The sequence below is a fragment of the Felis catus genome, chromosome C2, assembly GCF_018350175.1.
Source record: "Felis catus isolate Fca126 chromosome C2, F.catus_Fca126_mat1.0, whole genome shotgun sequence".
In the NCBI taxonomy this organism is placed as follows: domain Eukaryota; kingdom Metazoa; phylum Chordata; class Mammalia; order Carnivora; family Felidae; genus Felis; species Felis catus.
Window position 1 is genome coordinate 11,426,171 of NC_058376.1, and position 23,034 is coordinate 11,449,204.

Sequence of the window (23,034 nt, forward strand, 5' to 3'; positions counted from 1 at the left end):
CCCCCAGCCCTTGGCAACCGCCACCCTACTTTCTGTCTCTATGGATTTGCCTTTTTGCAGATATTCCATGTAAATGGAGTCATATAACCTGTGGCCTTTTGTATCTGGCTTCTGTCACTCAGACGATGTCAATGTCTATCCATGTGGTTGCATGTATCAGCACTTCCTTTTTATGGCTGAATAATATTCCATCGTATGGATATACCACATTTTGTCGGTTCACCCAGTGATGGACATCCGGGTTTTCTCCGCTATTCCCCAGTACATTAAAGGTCATGCCCTTGTTTTTCAAAGGAAAAGCTCTCACAAGAACTTCCAGTATCTGAACTGAAAAACAAATTTGAGACGGACAGTGGCAAAACCATTTTCATCCACGCTAACTATTGTAGACATTCATTCCGACAACTTTTTCCACTGATACTACCAGGGGTAAACAAAATGATTGTATCTCCAAAGAGTGTGTGACTTTAAGTGAAAATTTTTGAGCAGCAAAGCCCATTCCATGGATTAAAAAATGCCACAGGATTAGGGGATAATCTTTAGCTTTCATGTTCTGCCAATGAGAGAGAAATGAGTTTGTAGATTCCCAGGCATGACGGAAGTCGCGTCTCAGCCTATGTGTGACCTGCTTTTCACTCTGTAAACAACCAGTTCAGACCCAGGCATATCAGCATTTTGGCATTTCTTCTTTTCCCACAGTCCAGGCTGTTAATTTCCTCACTGTATTTTTATGAGCAGGAAAAACATGAAATATCACTGACCTGTCAATATTCGTGTTACAGTGTAAGACCCGAGATGTCCTTGTCCTTTCCTAAATCAAACAGAATTAAAAATAAGGCCAATAAAACATTTATCCCGTTGACATGAGACCTCTGAGTTCAGGCCTTCCTATAAGGGGGCGGGGGCAGAGAGACAGAAAAAAAAAAAAATAGAATTCAGCTGTATGTTTTCTTCTTGTGGTCCATTAACATGATTTCAAAATTATCATACCGATCAGAAAAGGAATAGACAGAAGAGAATTTGAGGGCTTTATCACCAAGGAAAAACATTTACTACGCGCTTGTTTCGTGCCAAGAAGAGGGGTTCCAAGGTCTCTTAGAATCTAATCGAAAAGAGAAAAGATCTAAGCATTAAAAATCATCACAAGTTTCCAGCTGCTGGGGGGAGGAGAGCATGGGGAGTAACTGCCAATGGGCATTTCTTGTGGGCCTGATGAAATGTTCTTGAATTAGACAGTGGTAAGAGTTGCATAACCTCGTGAATGTAATAACCACTGAAATGTACATTTCAAAAGGGTATGGGAAGGGCACGTGGGTGGCTTAGTCAATTGAGCTTCGGACTCTTGATTTCAGCTCAGATCATGATCCCAGCACTTTGTGCTCCATGCTGAGCATGGACCCTGCTTGAGATTCTCACACCCTCTCTCTCTCTCTCTCAAATTAAAAAAAAAAAAAAAAAAATTCAAGTGTATGGTATGTGAATTATATCTCAATAAAATAAAACATTGAAATCATAATAATGGCACATCATACTACTACCAAAAAGAATGAAAAATCATGTCTGGGGATAGGGTACACGATAGGTTTTGTTTTGATCGCAAGTTTACTGAGATTGAAAAGGTAGGAAATTTCCCTGCATCTGCTGAAGCCCTCCCCACCCTTTCCCCGTAAGGCCCAGCTGCAAGGCCCAGGCCTCCCCGAAGCCCCAGCTTTCCCTGCCTCAACAGACACCCCCATCCGCAGACTCTACGGGAGTTCTCTTAACTACTTTGCCCCCAAGGATGTGTTTCGGGCGAATGCTGCCTGGCTTACAACGTGATTTGGAAATACGCTGCTGGCTGTGTTTTATGCATTTTATCAAGTGTTTTTAACTTTGTACCAGCTGGAAGCATGAAGGGCACAGTTTTAGAAGGTTGAAGTTAAATAATAATTTCACACCAGGAAACATTCAGCTGGGGCCACCTAGCACCAGCTGCCTGGGTGGTCGATATTCTTGAGCTCTGGAGGCAGCTTCACATCAGGAAGTAGTGGAGTGGCCACTGGTAGAGTTTGGGGCTGGGTAATATAGTAGTTGAGCCCACGGCCTCTTGGGGACAAGCCAACTGACCGGCCATGTGATCTTGCGCACGTTAATTAACCTGTCTAAACCTCAGTCTCCTCTTCTGTAGAACGGGGATGATTTTATCTATAGGTAACCTATGGGTTTTGGATTAAATGGGCTTAGATGAGCCTTCTGCCACGCACTAGCCACTTATAACATGGTTCTGCTATTAGGATTACTAACACTTTTTGTGCTGTTGCTCTCTGACTGTCCTTAAGGAAGGAAGGTGTTTGCCACATCGACTGTCCTCCCAGGAGGCTGGCAGCCTGACCAGGTATATTTTGATTGTCATCCCAGTTAAACTGTTGCATTCTAAAATAAGACAGTGTGGCTAAGGAGTATGGGTCCAGGGGCATCCTGGGGGAAATGAAGTTGAATTCCCCGACGGAACCAAAAAACCGGGTTTTCACATTCTGACATTTTCTCTCTCTCTCTCTCTTTGTTTTTTTTAATGTTTATTTAGTTTTGAGAGAGAGCGCGGGTGAGCAGGGGAGGGGCAGAGAGAGAGGGGGACAGAGGATCTGAAGCAGGCTCTTCGCTGATAGCAGCGAGCCGGATGTGGGGCTTGAACTCGCTAACTGAGATCATGACCTGAGCTGAGGTCAGAGGCTCGACCTACTGAGCCTCTAGGCACCCCGCATTCTAACATTTTTCATCAGCTTTAGACTTGAAGCTATTTAAGCCCAAGTGCCCATTTCTCATAGGTTCGTAAAGCCTGGTCCTGGACCGCCCGTGTCGGAAATACACGGACAAGTTGTTTAAAATAGGAAATTCCCAGGCCCCACCCAGAACTACTTTCCCAGAAGGCTCTAGGGAGGGACCCTGCATTTGAACGAGCTCCTCACAGCCTTTTGGGCCTGCTGGAGGGTAAGCACACAGCACTGGCCTTGCCTCTACAGTCCAAGTGCTTAACCCTATCGGTGCTTAACACGTTTGCCGTAAGAAATAGAAAAAAAGATGAAATAAAAGTAAGGAAAACAACGAGTGAAAAAAAACTTAAAGACGAAATAAAAATCATGAAAAAGTAAACGGATGGGGGTGACCGGGTGGCTCAGTCGGTTAAGCGTCTAACTTCAGTTCAGGTCATGATTTCACCGTATGCCTGTCGGAGCCCTGCATCCGGCTCTGTGCTGACAGCTCAGAGCCTGCTTGGGATTCTCTCTCTCCCTCTCTCTCTCCCCCTCCTCTGCTCTCTCTCTCTCTCTTTCAAAAAATAAATAAACAAACAAAAAATGGATGGATGGATGAATGGATGGAACAGTCCCATGCATCTAATTTCTTTGCCTTTCTTCATTATGTTTCTGACAGGGAAACCATTAACATTTATTGAGAGAATTTTTCCTCAGTGTAAAAGCAATAAATGCCTCATGCGTGGCACTTAGAAAACACAGCAAAGCAAAGGAAAAGACAAGCAAAACTCACCACCGAGAGGTCACCACCCCCAACATGGTTGTGTAGCTCCTCTGGTCTTCTATATGATGCATGGAAACACAGGATTGTTTAATATCATCCTATTGTGCACCCCAAAACACTCTTTTGAGCCTGATTTTTTTTAAGTCAACAATGCATTATTAATATTTTCTCAACTCAGGAAATTTTTCCTCACCATAATTTTAGATGGTAGCGTAGTATTCCATCACAGATATACTATGATTTATTTCCTCCCTGTCCAGTCACTGAACATTCAAGCTCAGGAATTGATTAACAATAAAATGTACAAGGGTGCCTGGGTGGCTCAGTCGGTTGAGTGTCTGACTTTGGCTCAGGCCATGATCTCACAGTTCAAGGGTTCAAGCCCCCCCATCGGGCTCTGTACTGACAGCCCAGAGCCTGGAGCCTGCTTTAGATTCTGTGTCTCCCTCTTTCTCTGCCCCTTCCCCGCTTGTGTTCTGTCTCTCTCTGTCTCTCAAAAATAAATAAGCATTAAAAAAATTTTTTTAAGAAATAAAATGTACAAAAAAAGAGGGAGCACCTAGGTGGCTCAGTGGGGTAAGCGTCTGACTCTTGATTTCCGCTCAGATCATGATCTCACAGTTCATGAGATCGAGCCTCGATTCGGGCTCTGAGCTCACAGCACGGAACCTGCTTGGCATTCCCTCTCTGTCCCTCCCCTGCTCTTTCTTCCTCTCTCAAAATAAACAAATAAACATTTAAAAAATAAAATTAATGGGGCACCTGAGCGGGTGGCTCAGTCGGTTGAGCGTCCGACTTCGGCTCAGGTCACGATCTCGCAGTCCGTGAGTTCAAGCCCCGCGTTGGGCTCTGTGCTGACAGCTCAGAGCCTGGAGCCTGCTTTGGATTCTGTCTCCCTCTCTGTCTGCCCTTCTCTGTCTGCCCCCACTCACTCTCTCTCTCTCTCTCTCTCTCTGTCTTAAAAATAAACATTAAAAAAATTAAAATAAATAAAATTAAATTAAATTAAATTAAATTAAAATAAAATTAAAATTAAATAAAATGTATGTGTAGATTTTAATTCACGTCTTCAGTGGACATCTGTATTTTTTTAAGTTCCACAATTGATTTCAATCAGTAGCCAGGATTGATGGCTACTACTCACAAAAGTCTACTTCTAGAACGTTCTCAGGAAACTTTTAGAGTTAAAACAAATAAGGAAAATTTCCATGCCTCAAGAATGTCAGCAGACCTGGATTACATAAAGTCTGTTGATTCCATGGTGCATAGCACTGTCATAGATCACAAGAGGAGAGAACAGTTACTACTGTCATTGTCACAAGGGGACCAATGTGACCCAGTGCCACCAAGATGGTACCAACTCCATTTCTGATGAACAGTCACTTGGAACCACACAGCGATGCTCTGCCAACTGGAATGATTTATTTTTATCATTTCTTTCCCTTTCATTGCTTCAATTAGTTGCCAAGATATGACAGGAGGAGCTTGCGGTCTCTTTGGGGCTCCGGTGTAGAAGGAACTCCTATACATTTAAAGCCTCAAAGATTAAAGAAAGCCCAGAGTTTATAAAATTATGTGCAATTTAGTTCTTTTGATTTTGTATTTATTTTTTTAATGTTTACTTATTTTTGAGAGAGAAAGAGAGACAAACCACGAGTGGGGGAGGGGAAGAGAGAGAGAGGGAAGCACAGAATCCGAAGCAGGCTCCAGGCTCTGAGCTGTCAGCATGGAGACTGATGTGGGCTCGAACCCATGGACCGTCAGATCATGACCTGAGTCGACGTCGGACCCTTAACTGACTGAGCCACCCAGTGCCTAGACAAACACCCATGCCAGTTTCTTCAGGGATATAACTAAGGAAAGGTGATTTTTAAGAGTTAAAAACTGATTCAAAGGGAATTGGCAACAGTCCCTTGAGAGCAGGATCAGTCTTGGTTGCCCTCGTTCCCTACAGCATCTGTCACGATCTCTAGCACACAGGGAATGTTTGTGAAATGAAACAATGCTTGAGTGAATGAATGAATTAGGGGATGGTCCTCTCTCCCGCGTTAAGCCATACAATACAGATGGTCTGAACTACTCTGTCTTCCTGGAGTCTTGTTGTTAGTCTCCAAAGACCAGCCCCCTAATAGCTCCCGTACTGCCTAAAAACTCAAAATAGATGGTCCCTTTATCCATCCTCGCAATCCTCTGCCCAGGATGAAAATCCCCAGAAATATGTCACCAGCCCCCTCTCACTCCCCACCCCGGGGAAGTCCTCGGTTAGCCAAATGAAAATCTTCCGTATCCCTCACCACTTCTGGGTCACGGGGACATCTGCAAGGTCACACTAATTCATTCGCTACAGAAACTGCGGCCGGGCTAGGTAAAGCTTCCTTCATTCTCAAATCACCCCGACGATGCAGTTCCCAGCCTGTCTCCCCCGCGGGATCGGCTGTGGCCACCGGGCTCACTAGTGTCGTCCACCTTCCTCGTACCCAACAGCCTCGCCCCACACAGAGCCCCAGCCTGACTTACCAGGAACCTCAAAGCCTCTCTGTGGGCCTCCTCGCTGATAAAAACAGCAAATGACTACTCTGTCCCCAAGTGTTATCAACACTTTCTTGGGCAGTACACCCCACTGTGGGATCCAGGAAGATCACGTCTGTCCCCTGGGCATTTCAGAATCCCACTGTGCCACACACTATCCCACGGTCTAGGAGCATGTCCCCTCCCGTCTGTGTGCCTTCCTTGCCCTGACTTTTACTTTCGCTTTTACTACAACTAAATAATTGTGCAAAGAAAAAAAAGGTATAATTTCCCTTTTTTTTTTTTTTTTTGGCCATATATAATTTCCTGTTTCACACCAAAATCCTACAAAGCCTCTCCTGTTCTCACATTTTTATTTGCACCACATATACATACTCTTTTTTTTTTTTAAGTAAACAGTGTTCAATGCTTTCTTGTTTACCAATGTATCCTGAGAGCAGATTGTTGTTGCAGGAAGTGTGAGGGCTGAGGGGGCCCAGTGAGGAGTTGAAGGAACATTCGAAGGGCGAGTTTCCGTGGGTTCTAAGACACCTTCACGCTGAGGCTGTGTGTTGGGAGCAAGAAACTACCTGTCTGAGCCCCGACACACGTGCAGCCTGCGTGAGAGCATGTCTCGGGGATGGCTTTGTTTGTCGCAATACTTCTGAGAGTCTTGCTTGCCGCTGAGCACGGACCCTGAGGTTTGAACAGGGAAAGCTCTAGAAAGAAATGGAGTCCGAGGCCAGAGGCTGCACTGCAACGTGAGGAGATGGCTCCCCCTAGTGTTGGGATGATTCTTCGGCAACCTGGAAGAGGCTAAGCCAGAGCAGTGACCTTGAATGCTGAGTTGGTGACCGTTTCAAGGTGGCATGACCCACAGACCAGGAGGAGAAGGAAGGGAAAGGAAGAGGCCCGGGCCCGGGATGGGAGACCGGCTTCTCCAGAGCCTGACCTCCCTCTGTCGCCTTCAGATCCTGATGATCAGTGCCGCAGACCCTCCTTACACAGCTTTCTCCAAAGACTCAAAAAAGCCGCCAAGCTGTGTGTGTGTGTGTGTGTGTGTGTGTGTGTGTTATTTGCTCTTTTCCTCTGTAACAGATGCACCAAATCCTAAAGATAAACAGTTTAAAGCCATATGGTCACAGTAGCAGGAATCCCATTGTCCATTTTCCTCAACACGTTTTCTTGCTCAAAGCCTGATGTGTTCCAGTCCTGGGGGCTCCCTGCTGATTGCTAGGACCTCTCTAAAGCCCCCTATAATGGGGAAATGCCATAGACCTGTGTAGAAAGCTGCCATAGTCATTTTCCTGGTCTTAGGTTTAAATGGACAGGTAAACTACATACGAAGTTATAAAGCCGGCTGCCAGCCTGTGGGCCTGTGGAAGTGAGTGGCTCTGGTCGGCTGTAAGGGATCCATGCACCCTTCTCAAAATAAACTCCCCAGAGGAAAAGAACAGAAAGAAAGAGAAAATTGGTGGAGAATTACTCCGAGATAAATAAATATGGGAATAATGCAAATACTTCCCAAGTCCTTTCAATGTAACAAAATGTGTAGGGAAAACCTTACCCTTCAGGGCATCCTTCGCCCTGAAGATACTGATGAGGGAGCGTGGGGCAAAGTACAGGTTAACAGCTCCACCGTCCCACACCAGGAGGGATCTGTGTGACACTCCTGGCTCCCCAAGAACAAAGGAAAGGGGTTTAAGTGCTTGCCACGTGACGTGGGGAAACTAAGGCAGATGAAAAATTAAATTCCCTTACTGCCTATACAGCCGAGTGACAAGTCCTTGAAACAGGCAGAGTGACCTCCCTCTAGGAGCTCAGCTGCCTCAAGGATGACACTTTGCTGGGGGCAAAAGAGAATTTTGGCTTCACGTTATCCGGTCCCCCCCAGGATCCTGTAAGTCTACTTTAACATATAAAAATTCCCTTGGCAACTTCTTTTATCTCAACTCCCCCAAGGTATATGCTGGCAATCATACTCCAAGCTTACGGCCCCCTGATATACATCTGAAGGGTCTCATGACTGAGGTTTTCCTAAATGGTAACAAATGGGCTTTTCCTAACAGCGGCTAGCCCCTCAAAGTCCTGGAAACCTTGCTTCCAAAATTCCTTAGAGACTTACTCTACCCCTGACCCCCTCCCAACCTGAGGGTAGATAATCAGTTACCCATCACGATCCCGGGGCAGCTCTTCCTGCCCATGGGTCGGTCCCCGTGCTTTAATAAAATCACGTCTTTGCACCAAAGACGTCTTCAAGGATTCTTTCTTGCCCGTCAGCTCCGAACCCCCCACCATCACCCCCAAACCCCACCAATACAATCCTCACTATGTCTTCTGCAAAGCCAAAGAACATGTCCTGAGACTGATGGAGTCGATGCAGAAGCTGATCTTGGAAAGAAACCTTGGACGTGCTCCGGTCCAACTTTGGAGCCTGGTCCTTCATGCAACGTGCCAGCTTCAAGCCATCGCCCTTCATGTCAGAAGCTAAGTATTATCAGACACTAGAATAGGAGCATCTCTCCTTTATGGGGCACAGACGTAAGTGACAAGATCTTGGCATCTCTTTTCTTTTTTTCTGAGTATGGCAGTGACACATGCTCATTACAGAAAATACAAAATGTATTTTGTACTTTTTTCCTCAGCCTCACTAAGTCGTTTTCTAGGTTGTTAAATACTTTTTGAAAATCTCATTGTGATGGCTGCACAATGCTCCACTCTTTTTTAATTTAAACAAAAATTTAATGTTTATTTATTTTGCAGAGATGGAGAGAGACAGAGCATGAGCGAGGGAGGGAAAGAGAGAGAGGGAGACACAGAATCCAAAGCAGGCTCCAGGCCCAGAGCTGTCAGCACAGAGCCGGACGTGGGGCTCGAACCCACGGACCTGAGCTGAAGCTGGATGCTCAATGAACTAAGCCACCCAGGTGCCCCCATAATGTTCCACTCTTAAAGCCATTCTTCTATGCTAAGACATTTGTTTCCTTCTTTTGTTTTGTTTTGTTTTAAAGTAAAACAAAACAGATGAACATAGGGGAAAGGAAAAAAAAGAGAGAGGAAGGCAAACCATAAGAGACTCCTAACCATAGAGAAAAAACTGAGGGATGCTGGAGGGGAAGGGAGGGAGGGGAGTGGGGGAATGGGCTAAAGGGATGATGGGTATTAAAGAGGGCACTTGTTGGGGTCAGTACTGAGTGCTGTATGCAAGTGATGAATCGCTAAATTCTACTCCTGAAAGTAATATTACATGACATGTTAACTAATTAAAATTTAAACAAAAATTTGAAATATTTGTTTAAGAGTAAGGTGGACTTTTTGCACATGACCCCTCATCCAAATTTCTGAATTTCTGGGTCAAGGGGAAAGTCACTTCATTTTTTAAAACACGCAGTTGAGGGTCTCATGACACCATGCAGCTGTGTTCCAGGCCACCATCTGGTGCCTTTGTAGAGAAAACAGCACAGTGAAAATTATTTATTTTGAAGTGAAAGTCAGCATAAAATTAAAAAGTGGCGATTTGAGGGGCGCCTGGGTGGCGCAGTCGGTTAAGCGTCCGACTTCAGCCAGGTCACGATCTCGCGGTCCGGGAGTTCGAGCCCCGCGTCAGGCTCTGGGCTGATGGCTCAGAGCCTGGAGCCTGTTTCCGATTCTGTGTCTCCCTCTCTCTCTGCCCCTCCCCCGTTCATGCTCTGTCTCTCTCTGTCCCAAAAATAAATAAACGTTGAAAAAAAATTTAAAAAAAAAAAAAGTGGCGATTTGATGTTTGGGTTCTGCCACCACTTTAGCCCGGGCCTATACCCTTGGGCAAGTCCCTTTGACTCTGTTGGCTTTGCCTAAAATAACCCATTTTTAAACAATTTAAGGTTGCACAATAGGAAGGTACCATGAAAGCATCGGGCTAAGTCTTTTCCCTTCCATGGAACAAAAAAAAAAAAAATTTTTTTTTCTTTCCAAATTTTCTATTCTTGCGTAGCACAAAGCATGGCCACTGGGAATCGGTTGCCAGCTGATTGCTCATGAGCGTTTGCATCTGGGGCCTTGGCCTGTCACTGCAGTGTTTTGCCTGTGGTGAGACTCCAGCAGACGCCCACCAATCCAAGAACAAGTAGAAGGGAGATTTGACTGCAGAGGTGCGGAGGCATCAGGCTTCAGGGCTTCTTCTGTGGTTCTCCGATAGTCCACGTCACCAAGATGTAAACAGGATACACCGTCATCAAAATCCCATGCTCAGAAATACATCCTGAGACCCAGAACTGTCATTCCCTAAACAGGGTCTGAGAAAGTTTCTGCACCTATCAAGTGGGAGAGTACCAGACTACCTACATCTTAGAGTTGTCCTGAGACCCAACCTAAAAATGAAACCATGTATGTGTAACCATTAAATAAATCCTGAGACTCAAATAATCCCAAACTACCATCATAGCCACGTCCAAGCGGCTCGAGTGCGTTGGAGGCAAATACAAAGAAAATAAAGAGCATCTCCCTGCTGTTATGCAATCATACAGTTTAGTTATAATTATCAACACAATAGAGTCTAGAATTTCCCAAGTGCATTTGGCTCCGGAACTTTTGATTTGTATTACATCTACTAATACCCACACATTAGGAAACATGGGTTTGTGGTTTGAAATCGCATAGAATGTAAGGTCTACAAAAGCAAGCACTTTGTCATGTAACATACTGTATCTTCAGGGCCTAAAAGAGCTGCCTGCACATAATAGGTACTCAATAAAATTTACGTTCATTGCATAATGAATATACTTTCCATTAAGCTAATTTGAAAACAGCCTCTGAAAATGGTTTGCATAGTGAAGTGAAACATGGGTTTTTAGGCTCTGCCAGTGAAAGTGTAAATAGGATAAAACTTTTGAAAAGCGGCCTGGCCTCAAGCACCAAGAACTTTTAAAGGGCTCATACCCTCTCACCAAGTTGTGCCAGTTCTGGAAATCTCTTTGGATGTTATTCTAAGTATGAAAAGAAAAAAAAAAAAAAAGGTTTGCATTTAAGATGCTCAGGAGATGCAGTATTGTTTAAAATGAAAAAAAAAAAACACCTGGAAATCATCTGAATTATGTTCAAAAATCATTGAATAAGATACAGAATCCACTTGATGGGTTATTCTACAGCCATTAACATGCTCATGAAAATTATATAACTTTGAAATATTCTTATATCGTAAGCATGTAACCACGGACCATATCTAATTTAGTATCCTTTTTTCTCTTGTATTAAGGAAAAAGGCAATAAACTAAATAATATATGAGGTGTCAATCCATATATATAATAAAACAATACAAAATAAAGAACTAACATTATTGAGTGCCACTCTGTCAGGCAGTTGTTTTAAATACTTTACATACGTATAATTTCTTTCTTTTTCCTGATAATCTATAAGGCAGGCACTATTATAATATCCATTATAATACTGAAAAAATGCTGGGAGATAACACACCCAAATATTGACAACAGCTGCCTCTGAATGGTTGACAAGACGGCAATTACATTCCTTGCACTTCTCTGCATTTTTACAAGTTTTTGTAATGATGAGAAAACCGCCCTCTAAAAGGATATATTAACAAATTAATCTGCGTTCCTATAATAAATCTGAACAGGAAAAAAATTTTTTTTTCAGTTGACCACAGGACCCCTTTGTTGCAACCAGGGAACCCTGATCCGTGTTCTGTCGGGCCAATTCTCATCTGTGCAGAAGAGAAAAACAAAGTAAGCTCCAATTAGGCTGAAATGGGTTGAAATTCGGGTTTGTTTATGAATGCAGAGAACCTGGCCAAAGCTAGGGTTGGGTTTTCGGTTTCGATGTCACACTTGCTCAAACCCCAGATAATCTCGGATAATCACTCCGCTCTATCCAGGAATCAAGAATTTAGGCACTAGAATCTCACATGCTCTCACAAACCAAAGGCAGGGCTGCGCTCAGGTGAGATGAGGGGAAGGGGGTGCGGAGGTAGAGAGGCAGCCATGGCCCAGACACTGGGCAGGTCGAATCCTCAGCGGGAGCTGTAAGGCTCCTTTGTTTTTATACAGAGCAAGGAACTGCACTTGATACACCCTTTGTTGCGGTAGAAAGAAGGGGTAAACGATGCTAATGATGCTAGTAATGAATGTGAAATAGAACCTATGCCACCTATTTATCTAAAAGGAAATTTAAAATCTAGGGAAAAGAAATCCACCCTACTGTAAGGACGATCCAGTAATTCCAGCGTTTTATTTTAAGGTGCTGTCCGAGGCCACTAGCTCTAGAAGTCCAGCCCTTAACAACCACTTCTAAAGACCACAACTCCCAGACTGACCGCGACCTCGGCGCATGCGGCCTGGTGACCTACGCCTACATTTCCCAGCGGCCCGAGCGGCTACGCTGACGCACGCGTGCGCCCTTGCGTCTCTCTCGCCGCCTCGGCTTTGACCTACAGCCACCCGGAGAAGATGGCTTCGTCTGCAGTGTCCGGGCTCTCCCGGCAGGTGAGAGAAGGGAGGTCCTGAAAACTAGCGAGAGGATCCCTTCTAAAGTGACACGTAGCAGAGCCCTAAGAGCCACAGAGCGAGACCACAGCTGGGGAAGCGTGGCCGCCATTCAGCGTTGTAGGGCCCTGCGAGTGGGAGCGACGCAAAGCGCTCGGGCGGCCCTACCTCCCTGGACGTCCGCGGGGCTGGCGGTGCAGGGGGACGCGTGCCTGACCTTGGCGTCCCCGAGCACAGCCTCGGGAGCAGCTAGTTTGACGCGCACGGGAAAGGGGCGGGGGAAGGCTCCCCTGGACTCCGAGGAAAGGATACAGCCCACCCCCAAGTCATTTAACCTTGTCGTTGTGGTCAAACCTGTCAGGGGTCTCTAGTAATGCTAAGGAGTATTTATAAAACACATTTCACATTTTTATAAAGGAAATGAGACCGAAAAGTTTAAATGACTCGTCCTTGGCTGCTCAGCCAGGAAGGGGTAGGTAGAGCTGAGATTCGAACCCACACGGTCATACGGAAGATGGAGTTGGAAAGAAAATTCGTGGTCTTTATACCACATAGCAACACTATGCTTTACACATCATGACACCTTACAGCTTAGGTAAGTTTTTCATAAGTGAAAAGGTCTTTTAATCCCTACAACCACTTGTGTTATGGAACAGTTCAGAACTGAAATTATTTGAAGGTGAGCTGTGCCCTTGCAGATGCTTTTTAAGCAACGAGTTCCAACTCTGTTCCTTGATAGACTAGATACCATTTCTCAGAACTAGGGTCAGTTCTCACATCAGACTGCTGCAGTACTAAGGGGATTAATCTTTCTTTTCCGATAGCATTTGGATTCTAAGAAGGTACATCTCTTGCAGATCATGACTGGAATCCTCTCACTTTTTATTAAAATCCTTCCTCACGGGTGGTAACAAATGCCAGAAATTTGGGGTTTCTTGGAACACGTATTTCATCAGAACTTGTGTTTTCTCTCTCATACTGGTGTGCTAGCCTCAGCCTGTTCCTAGCAAACGAAGAAGTTGGTGGGAAAGCAGTTTCCCAGGCGGCTATGGATGATGCTCAGTGGTGAAATTTACTCCTTGGGAATAAAGAGCAGCTCGTGTAATCTCCGTGATGATACTAAGAAACTAATCACTTAAAATGTCTTATTATTGTTTTAAAGGTGCGATGCTTTAGTACATCTGTGGTCAGGCCATTTGCCAAGCTCGTGAGGGTATGTCAACTTTTGTTACTAATCGTAAAGTAAATGAACGTGCGCGGTTAGGGCATGGACTTTTGTAGAAGTACTACCTAAACCTTTCTGCCTGATTTGTAGGTCCCAAAATGTGATGTGTGTGTGGGGATAGGGAATGGAATAAGTTGAATGCCTGGTGTGCAACAGGCCCATGCTTAACCTTTGTGGGAATTTCTTAAAACCCCATAACAATGATGGGAAATAGCTGGTCTTTTGTTTGCAAAAGAGGAAACAGACTGGGAGAACTCGAGTCTGGTCTCAGAGCTGGACTGGAACTAAATCTTTCTGCAAACCTGAGCTCTTGCACTGCAACCATACAGAACTGCTAAGCATATGTAGTCATATATTGATGGCAGCGCGTAGGAAAAAGCCTACAGTTTTTTGTGAAAAATAATTCAAGCATCAGGCATTCAGTAAGCTGCTAAAGAGCTCCATTAAACTGAACATTGATGGGGAGACGCTATAGGGGAAATTTATAGTGTCACCATTAAATGTTTTCTTGGCTCTAACATGTGCAAAACTGTCTTCTATCAGTGTTTAAAATCTCCACTATGTGGAACTGATTAGTTACTGAGTTCAAAGGAAGCATAAGCTCATTTCAGAATCCATGTAATAATTGATTTATAGTTACCGCTGGAAGGGACTCTAGGTACCATATTTCCTAAGCACCACATTTTAAGATGAAAAATCGGAAGCTCAAAAATTGGAAGATTAAGTGACCTAGCCGAGGAAACATCCCTGATTTGTTTGAGAATTGCCATTCAGGATAGCTTTCTGATCCCATATTTGGTATTTAAACTTGTTGTGTGCTCTAAACAGTGTATTTTAATATACGTATTTAATCCTGCTATTGGCAGAATGATATCTGAAGTGATTTTCCTTTTCTCTTCCTCCCCCACCCCATCCTTTTTTTAAAGCCACCTGTTCAGATATATGGTATCGAAGGTCGCTATGCCACTGCTCTTTATTCTGCTGCATCTAAACAGAATAAGCTGGAACAAGTCGAAAAGGAATTGTTGAGAGTAGCGGTAAGTAGCTTTTCTGTTTATTACTTACTAAGTTTCCATCATAGGTTTTTTCCTTATTTGGCCATGTTTCTCTAATGAGGTATATCCTAAGTGAAAATGAACTACAAAAAGAAAAAAGAAAAAAAACCTGTTTTCTGTAATCATGTTGATAGGAATAGTACTGGGTATTGTTATTCTGAACCTATTGTATAATAGGTACAGGCAGATACGAACAAGGATATTATTAATATCAGGAACCGAGATTTGAGGCTAAGAAGAAATAGAGGTCACCTTTGAAAATCTATGCCTGTATTTCAGGCAGTTCTAAAATAGTCTTTAGAATGTATTATGACTTGCTTTGCTGGGAAGTTTCTTTATGGAGCCTTTCCTCATTTTCAATTTTTTATTTTATCCCCAAGATGTGAGAGGGAAATAACCAAGCAGAGCACTCTGGGCAACAAAATCAGCAAAGGTGTATTGAGCTCCAGTACAGAACTGACAGATGGGGAAGCTACAAGGACAGTTTATTTTTACACTTTGTTTTTTTAACCTGGAAAGAAGAGTGAATTAATTGAATTAACGGAAGTGTACCAGTGTAACTTGGGAAAATCTGTTGTCACTTTAACCGAATTTTCTAGTTAACACGTTTCCGTCCACTTTGTTGCTTCCCCTTCTCTTGCTTTGTAGCTGCCACCTCCGACAAGAAGCTCTGCATTAAAGGAGGAGAGGGAGGGGCGCCTGGGTGGCTCAGTCAGTTAAGCCTCCGACTTCAGCTCAGGTCATAATCTCACGTTTCTGAGCTCGAAGGCACAGAGCCCGCCTCACATCCTCTCCCTCTCTCTCTGCCCCTCCTCCACTTGTTCTCTCCCTCTCTCTCAGATCAAATAAATAAACTTAAAAAAAAGGGGGGGGAGAGGGAGACACAGTCTAGCGTATACTCTCTAGAGAAAGTTTTGCACTTTTTTAGTTTTATGTTTTAAGAATTTCTTCTATTTTTAATCTTATTTCTGAAGATTTTTTTTTATCATACTGTTCAGAAGAAAAAACCCTGATGAGGCTAGTCATATAGGATAATATTTATTCTGTTCATTTTTCATCTCAAGCTTTTTTTTTTTTTTTGGAATTTTTGTCCTAGCAGACAGTAATGTTCGTTCCATATTCCTTTCTCTGTCCAGTTAGCTCTACAGATGATGCTTACTGTCTGAGTTGGTGTGACCAACCCACAGAGTCAACAGCCTTACTGTTGGAGACACTTGGGAGAGGGGTACCAAGAGCAGACAGGATCACACACAGGCATTTTTGGAGGTGATAATTACTGCCCGCTACTTGTCATGTATGGCCATTTTGTTTATTTATTTTTTAATTTTTTTTAATGTTTATTTTTGAGAGGAAGAAAGGGACAGAACACAGGTGGGGGAAGGGCAGAGAGAGAGAGAGAGAGAGAGAGAGAGAGAGAGAGAGAATCTGAAGCAGGTTCCAGGCTCCAAGCTGTCAGCACAGAGCCCGACACAGGGCTTGAACCCACAAACCGTGAGATCATGACCTGAGCCAAAGTCAGATGCTTAACCAACTGAGCCACCCAGGCGCCCCATATATGCCCATTTAAAACCGAACAGTGGTATTCACAATGGAGTGACCTAGATTGTGGGTGTTAAGAATGGGGTTTGACTATAACCTAGAAATCAGTTAAGATGTGGAGACGTAGAAAGGAGGCACTTACCTTAAGACTCTTTGTAAATGAAAATTAGCAGTTTTTTGGCACTGAGAGGAAAGTGATGCTACACAGGTGCCACTAACTGCCCGTTGGATGATACAACAGAGAAAGATGGGAAACACGAAAAACCGGATTACCCAAATGCCAGCTTTTAATTTGCGTAAGTCCTCGATTTTTATGGAAAATTGTTTCTATGGAGCCAGTCGAGTGGAAGTTTTAGCATTAGGTGGTGTATTACAGGTAGCCTGGATTAGAGCAGACTCTGGCCGAGAGCCTGGGAGAAGGTGCTAGCAGTGAGTGAAAGGCTGACAGGTATTTAACTGAAAGATGCCCAAACGGAAACAGCCATTGTTTTGTTAGAACCCTGGCCTGATACTAAGGGGAGCAAGGTGCCGGAAGCTACCCTGGGTCGCTGAGGACAGACATTTATGAATTAACAAAATGGAGACGCGTGGTCCCTCTCCTGGTAGCTGCACTCCCACTGTTCGTCCACTCTGCCTCCCAGGCTGATTGAGGCTGCTCTGGAAACACCAGAGCTCTCTCACGGGGCTCCGTAAGAGGCAGGACAGAATCAGGATCACTCTGACACAGAGAGGCCCCCCTCCAGGGGAATAACAGGGAGACTTCCTTTGCTGTTAGAGCACCTTTTCAGCTGAGTATTACCCATAGTAAATATATTAACATATGCAGTTCATTGAATCTCGGCTGCTTAGTTTTTCTGTAATCTCTCTTGAAAAGCAAAAATAAATTTAAGAGACTTCATAAAGTATCTTTAAGTTTTTCCAAGAAGTACCATTATATCTTGTGTAAAACCAAGGTATGGTGTATTCTCAAAGGCAGAGAAAATTATTTGATTGTAAACTTTTCTTCATACATGCTTTGAGAGTGCTAATTTAATGAAACACGTGATTCATAACAAAATATGTTGTGGTGGCGAGGATCGTTCATGCACTAAAGAGTTGAAGAAATTATTTTTTTGGTACTTTCAGCAAATCTTGAAGGAACCCAAAATGGCTGCTTCCATTATGAATCCCTATGTGAAGCGTTCTGTGAAAGTGAAAAGCCTAAACGACATGACAGCAAAAGAGAGGTTCTCTCCCCTCACATGCAACCTGATCAGTAAGTATTAGATCTTTTCTGCTGAAAATCTTGCCACTGGAAGTGTGATCCGTGGACCAGGAACGTCAGCGTCACCTACCTGCCTTTTGGCCGCGATCTAAGGACTTAGCCAACCTAATAAATCAACCTACTGCATTTTAACTAGCTCCCCAAGTGAATTGTTTGTGAGTTAAAGTTTGAAGAGCACTGTCTAAAGGATATGACCGTGTAACAAAGTAATTGCAGTCACTACTTTTCAACCGGTGGAGAAGACAGATAGGATTCATGGCAAGGAAACGGTGTGTAATCGGTGGCTGTATCTCTGTCCTCAAAGACATTTGCATTGTTTGGTACATTAGGCTTGCTTTTCAAGTCCCATGGCCAACCCAGAATACATGTTCCAAAGAACATGTATTCATGGCATCATCTTTGAATATAGATAATATGTTAATTTGGGGATTTGTAGCCAAACATTGGAATCTAACCTGAAATATGAAAATCAGGTTGCAGGCCATGGTCAGGAAATCGGTTGGAGATCTGTAGGGCCTCCCCACACACCTGGCTATTTTAAATGCTTGTCAGTGGTGGGTTTTTTTAAACATTGAATATACTTTTTAAATACCAAGCACCATCTTCTTCATTCACATTCTTAAAGGACATTGCATATAGCATTCTAAGGCCACAAATCTAAGTTTGCTTTTGAGGTGAATATAATACCTCGTGAATAACCTAGGGGTTTTTGTTTTGTTTTGTTACAATAGTATACTAACATACAAATATAATTTGTTGTCAGTTTGGCTTACATACAACACTCAGTGCTCATCCCAACAAGTGCCCTCCTCAATGCCCATCACCCACTTTCCCCTCTCCCCCACCCCCCATCAACCTTCAGTTTGTTCTCTGTATTTAAGAGTCTCTTATGGTTTACCTCCCTCCCTCTCTATTTGTAACTTTTTTTCCCCTTCTCTTCCCCATGGTCTTCTGTTAAGTTTCTCAAGATCCACATATGAGTGAAAACATACCTTTCTCTGACTGACTTATCTCACTCAGCATAATACCCTCCAGTTCCATCCATGTTGCTGTAAATGGCAGGATTTTATGCCTTCTTGTTGCCAAGTAGTATTTCATTGTATATATATACCATATCTTCTTTATCCACTCATCAGTTGATGGACATTTAGGTTCTTTCCCTAATTGGCTATTGTTGAAAGTGCTGCTGTCAACATTGGGGTACGAGTGCCCCTAGGCATCAGCACTCCTGTATCCCTTGGGTAAATTCCTAGCAGTGCTATTGCTGGGTCATAGGGTAGATCTGTTTTTAATTTTTTGAGGAACCTCCACACTTTTCCAGAGTGGCTGCACCAGTTTGCGTTCCCACTAACAGTGCAAGAGGGTTCCCTTTTCCCCACATCCTCTCCAGCATCTATAGTCTCCTGATTTGTTCATCTTAGCCACTCTGACTGGCATGAGGTGGTATCTCAGTGTGGCTTTGACATGTATTTCCCTGATGATGAGTGATGTTGAGCATCGTTTCATGTGTCTGTTGTCCATCTGGATGTCTTCTTTGGAAAAGTGTCTAATGAATAACCTGTTGTGAGTGATTTTGACGTTACTGAGACACCTTCGCTTTCCCAGATTTGCTTGCTGAAAATGGTCGCTTGAACAACACCCCTGGAGTCGTTTCTGCCTTTTCGACCATGATGAGTGTCCACCGTGGAGAAGTTCCTTGCACAGTGACCACTGCATCCGTAAGTGACAGTTTGTTGCTGCTGTTTGCTTTGACATCCGTGCATCGCGTTTTGCATGATGAAAAGAAAAAAAAACAGGCTAAAATCCAGAAATCGGGAAAGGCGATTGGTCACTTAGGAGGTTTGCTTCACTTCTTACACGAGCTGCCATGAACCTGCGCTTTGGAGGGGCCGGTGTGTGTCCCGTTGGTGCCTCCCTACCCGCTGACTGTTCGGAAGGACGAGACTGGACTCAAATGTGTTAGGAAGTAGTGGTTTATGTTCCCTCACAAGTTGGAGTTATTTCACAAATCCCTTGGTAAGTAGTCTCCTGAAACTGGACTGTCTAACCTTTGGTGGCAGCGAACGGGAAGGGTGGGAAGGGCAGGCCCTTGTGGAGTTGCTGACGTGGCTGTAATAATAGACCTATATGCCGAGTACTTCGTAACGTATTATTTAATGGCAGCGTTGTATGTGAGGTAGCATTACCCTTATTTTACAGATGAGTGAACCCAGGGAAATTAAGTCATTTGCCCAAAGTGACAAAATAGGGAATCAGGGCTTGAACATGGCCCTCTCTCTCGCAAGAGCACGTACCTTAAGCTGCACCACCTCCCCAGAATTCCTTTTGTTGATGTTGATTTTCTCCCTACTGTAGTTCAGACCGCATAGGAAATCAGCCTTGAGGGGCTTACTTCTCAGTAGAGGACGGCGGATTTGCTTGGAATACGCAGCACCTGACCTCATCTAGGTTAATATTTCTGGTATTTCAGAGATACTCTCACTCTCCAAAAGAGCACGGCTTCAGAGAGACGTTTTACCCCAGATCATGTATTTGCACGTTTGTGGTTCATAGTCGGTGCACAACTGACTGCGAATCCTTACAGCTCAGGCATCTGCCCGGGCCCACTGGGCCTGCCCCAGTTCTCGGTGACAGCAGGGCCCAGATGAGGCCTCACCAGGCAGGTCATACCATCCCCGTGCCTGAGCACTGGTATAAATTATGTCATTCAGTGAGTACAAGGACATGATTTTTTTATTTATTTTTTACTTTTAATTAAAAACCATTTTTTTTAAATGTTTATTTTTGAGAGAGAGACCGAGCGTGAGCAGGGGAGGGGCAGAGAGAGAGGAAGACACAGAATCCGAAGCAGGCTCCAGGCTCTGAGGTGTGAGCACAGAGCCCGATGCGGGACTCGAACCCACAAACCACGAGATCATGACCTGAGCCGAGGTCAAACGTTTGACTGAGCCACCCAGGCACCCCAAGGACATTATTTTTTTAAAGGGTGCATATTTTTGTAAAAGTTTTTCAGAACCAACTGTTGCTAGTGCAGCAGTGTTGGATGTTGAAACTCCCGGGTAAATAAGTTTCCACTGTTCAAAAACAAAAATTATTCCTTGATTAGTGACTAAGGGCACAGTCTGTAGAAATAGACTGATTTCAAATATTGCAGCAGCTGGGACCTTAACCACTCTGAACCTGTTCTCTCCTACGGGAAATGGGAATAAGAGCCGCTGGCCGCCCAGAGTTGTCCCGATTAAAGGGGGTGGTGGGTGTGAAATGCCAGCACAGACCGGTGCCTGGCACCCGCTAAGCCTCTGAGTGGGAGGTGTGCACGTACTTCGGAGCTCTGTAACCTTGGAGGCCTGGCGAATGATGTCTTGATTAAACACCAGCAGACTTTCACACCAGCTCCCCCAAGAGGCATTGTTAGATCTTTGCGAAGATGGAAAGCCTTATCTGCTAGCTTGTGGACCCTTAGGTGTGGGGGTGGAGAGAGAGGATTTGTGACAAGAGGCCGCTCCTTCAGCCTTTCTCACTCTCCCCTCACGAGGAGTAGGAGTTGAGGCAGAGAGAACACAGGCTGACCTCTGAGTGCTGGCTCTGTCAGAGTCAAGTGCAGAGCCGTGCACCCAGGCGTTCCCCGTGAGGCTCGGAGTGCAGCGTGCTTCTAGAAGCTCCTGGGAACCAGAGGTCTTAGAGATGCTAGAACCGGGTCAGGTTGCAGCTCTCCATCCAAGGACATAGTGGCCTCCTGCCATGCCCACAGGGCTGCACAGGAGAGGCCTGTGTCATCAGGCAGCATTAACTTCAGTATTGGGGGGAGTTCCTCCCCAGTCGTGTCTAAGTTGTACCGCTGATACCAGGGAGCAGAGACGGGGAGGGAGTGGCATTTATGGGCATCAGTGACCCGCCCAGTGAGCTCGCCGAGGTGTTCTTGTGGGACGGGACATCGGCATGTTCCCGGCACACCAGCGGTGTGAGTAACTTGCGGTGCAGCTCCTGGAAGGGCCCAGAGACCACACAGGAATTCACAAGGCCTGCCGTGCTGATGTGTGCCGGGGGTATTTTCTTCCTGAGCTTTTACGTGGAAAGTTCGGTTCTGCTTTATCTACTTAATTAAAGGATGGTTTTGTCCTTTTTTTAGCCTTTAGATGAACCCACTCTTGCTGAATTAAGAACAGTCCTGAAGAGCTTCCTAAGTAAAGGCCAAGTATTGAAATTGGAGGTTAAGGTAGGTTTGTAATTATGTATGGTGTGTTTCCTCAGGTTCTTTGACACTGTTGAGTGGCTGTAGAAACTGAAAAATTAAATCTCACCAAATACTCAATTGTTTCTAATAGAAACTTTATGTTCTCAATTTAAATGATTATGGATTCCATTCACAATCTGACTTCTTTTTTCTAGACATAATGATAACATCTTACATTTGTACAGCATGTAGACTTTTCAAAGTACTTTTTCATCTTTCTGTTCGATCAATGAAATATCAATGCTTTTTCCACATTTCCAACCTATTTTTTTTCCTAGATTGATCCGTCCATCATGGGTGGAATGATTGTCCGTATTGGAGAGAAATATGCTGATATGTCTGCGAAAACCAAGATTCAGAAGCTGAGCAGGGCCATGCGGGAGATTTTCTGAAAGTGTTGATTTTCTGTCCATGAAAATCCCTAAACTTGTAGCAACAATAAAATGCTTCCTGAACAGAACATACACTGTTTACTATCTTTTTTGAAGCGGAAATACAGAGAACCTTATTTTCTGTCTTTCTTTCAGAATCCACCCAGCTAAAAGGTTAAAAGCCCTGTTGGTTGGAGATTTTAGTTTGTGTAGATTACTCTTAGGAATTTATGGAAGCTTGTGTCATTAGGAAGAACTGTTAACATTTATTGAGGCCTTTATTGCAGGCACCATTAAGTCCTTAATGTGTCTTACCTCACGACCTTGGCCTCTGGGCTCAGAGCCCGGGGAGGGGCTGACCCTGCGGGCGGAGTTGATGCCAACAACCAGGCCAGTTACCGCCCCGGAGTTTTAGTTGCAACCAGGCCAGTTACCGCCCCGGAGTTTTAGTTGTCGGTGCCCATGTCCAGTCACAGATCCTGAAAGCGGGCCCCCCAGCCCCCAGGACCCGTGCTGGTCAAGACATTGGCAGCTGCCCCTCGCCGTCCTGCTTCGTGCTTCTTAACAGCTTCCGCGGCACGTGGACCCACGCCTGTTGCTGTGCCCCGAGGTCCACCGTCAGCCAGGTGAGTGCGTGTGTTTAAGGTACTGCAGACAGGGCCAGCTTGTGCCATCTGACCATTCTAACAAGTTCTTAAGTCCTGTGCATCTTGTTTTAAACCCAAAGTGACCCGTCTTAACAGTCCTGCCCTTCATCTTCTAGTAAATATAAAGGCAGTGACGCTCTGTATAAAGGCTCTCAGATAGATTCTGGCTAAAAAGCAGTCTTCATTCTGGAATCTACTAGA

At 44.4% G+C, this 23,034-nt stretch overlaps 1 protein-coding gene across 1 annotated transcript; it reads left to right on the forward strand.

The window, feature by feature from the left end:
* Window positions 1–12,371: 12,371 nt before the first annotated feature.
* ATP5PO (ATP synthase peripheral stalk subunit OSCP) lies at window positions 12,372–22,275 on the forward strand. Its single transcript, XM_003991455.4, has 7 exons — window positions 12,372–12,498; window positions 13,661–13,711; window positions 14,650–14,760; window positions 17,443–17,572; window positions 19,187–19,299; window positions 21,711–21,797; window positions 22,094–22,275. Exons 1-7 carry the CDS (start codon window positions 12,463–12,465, stop codon window positions 22,205–22,207), a joined length of 642 nt encoding a protein of 213 aa, XP_003991504.1. The 5' UTR covers window positions 12,372–12,462; the 3' UTR covers window positions 22,208–22,275.
* Window positions 22,276–23,034: the final 759 nt, after the last annotated feature.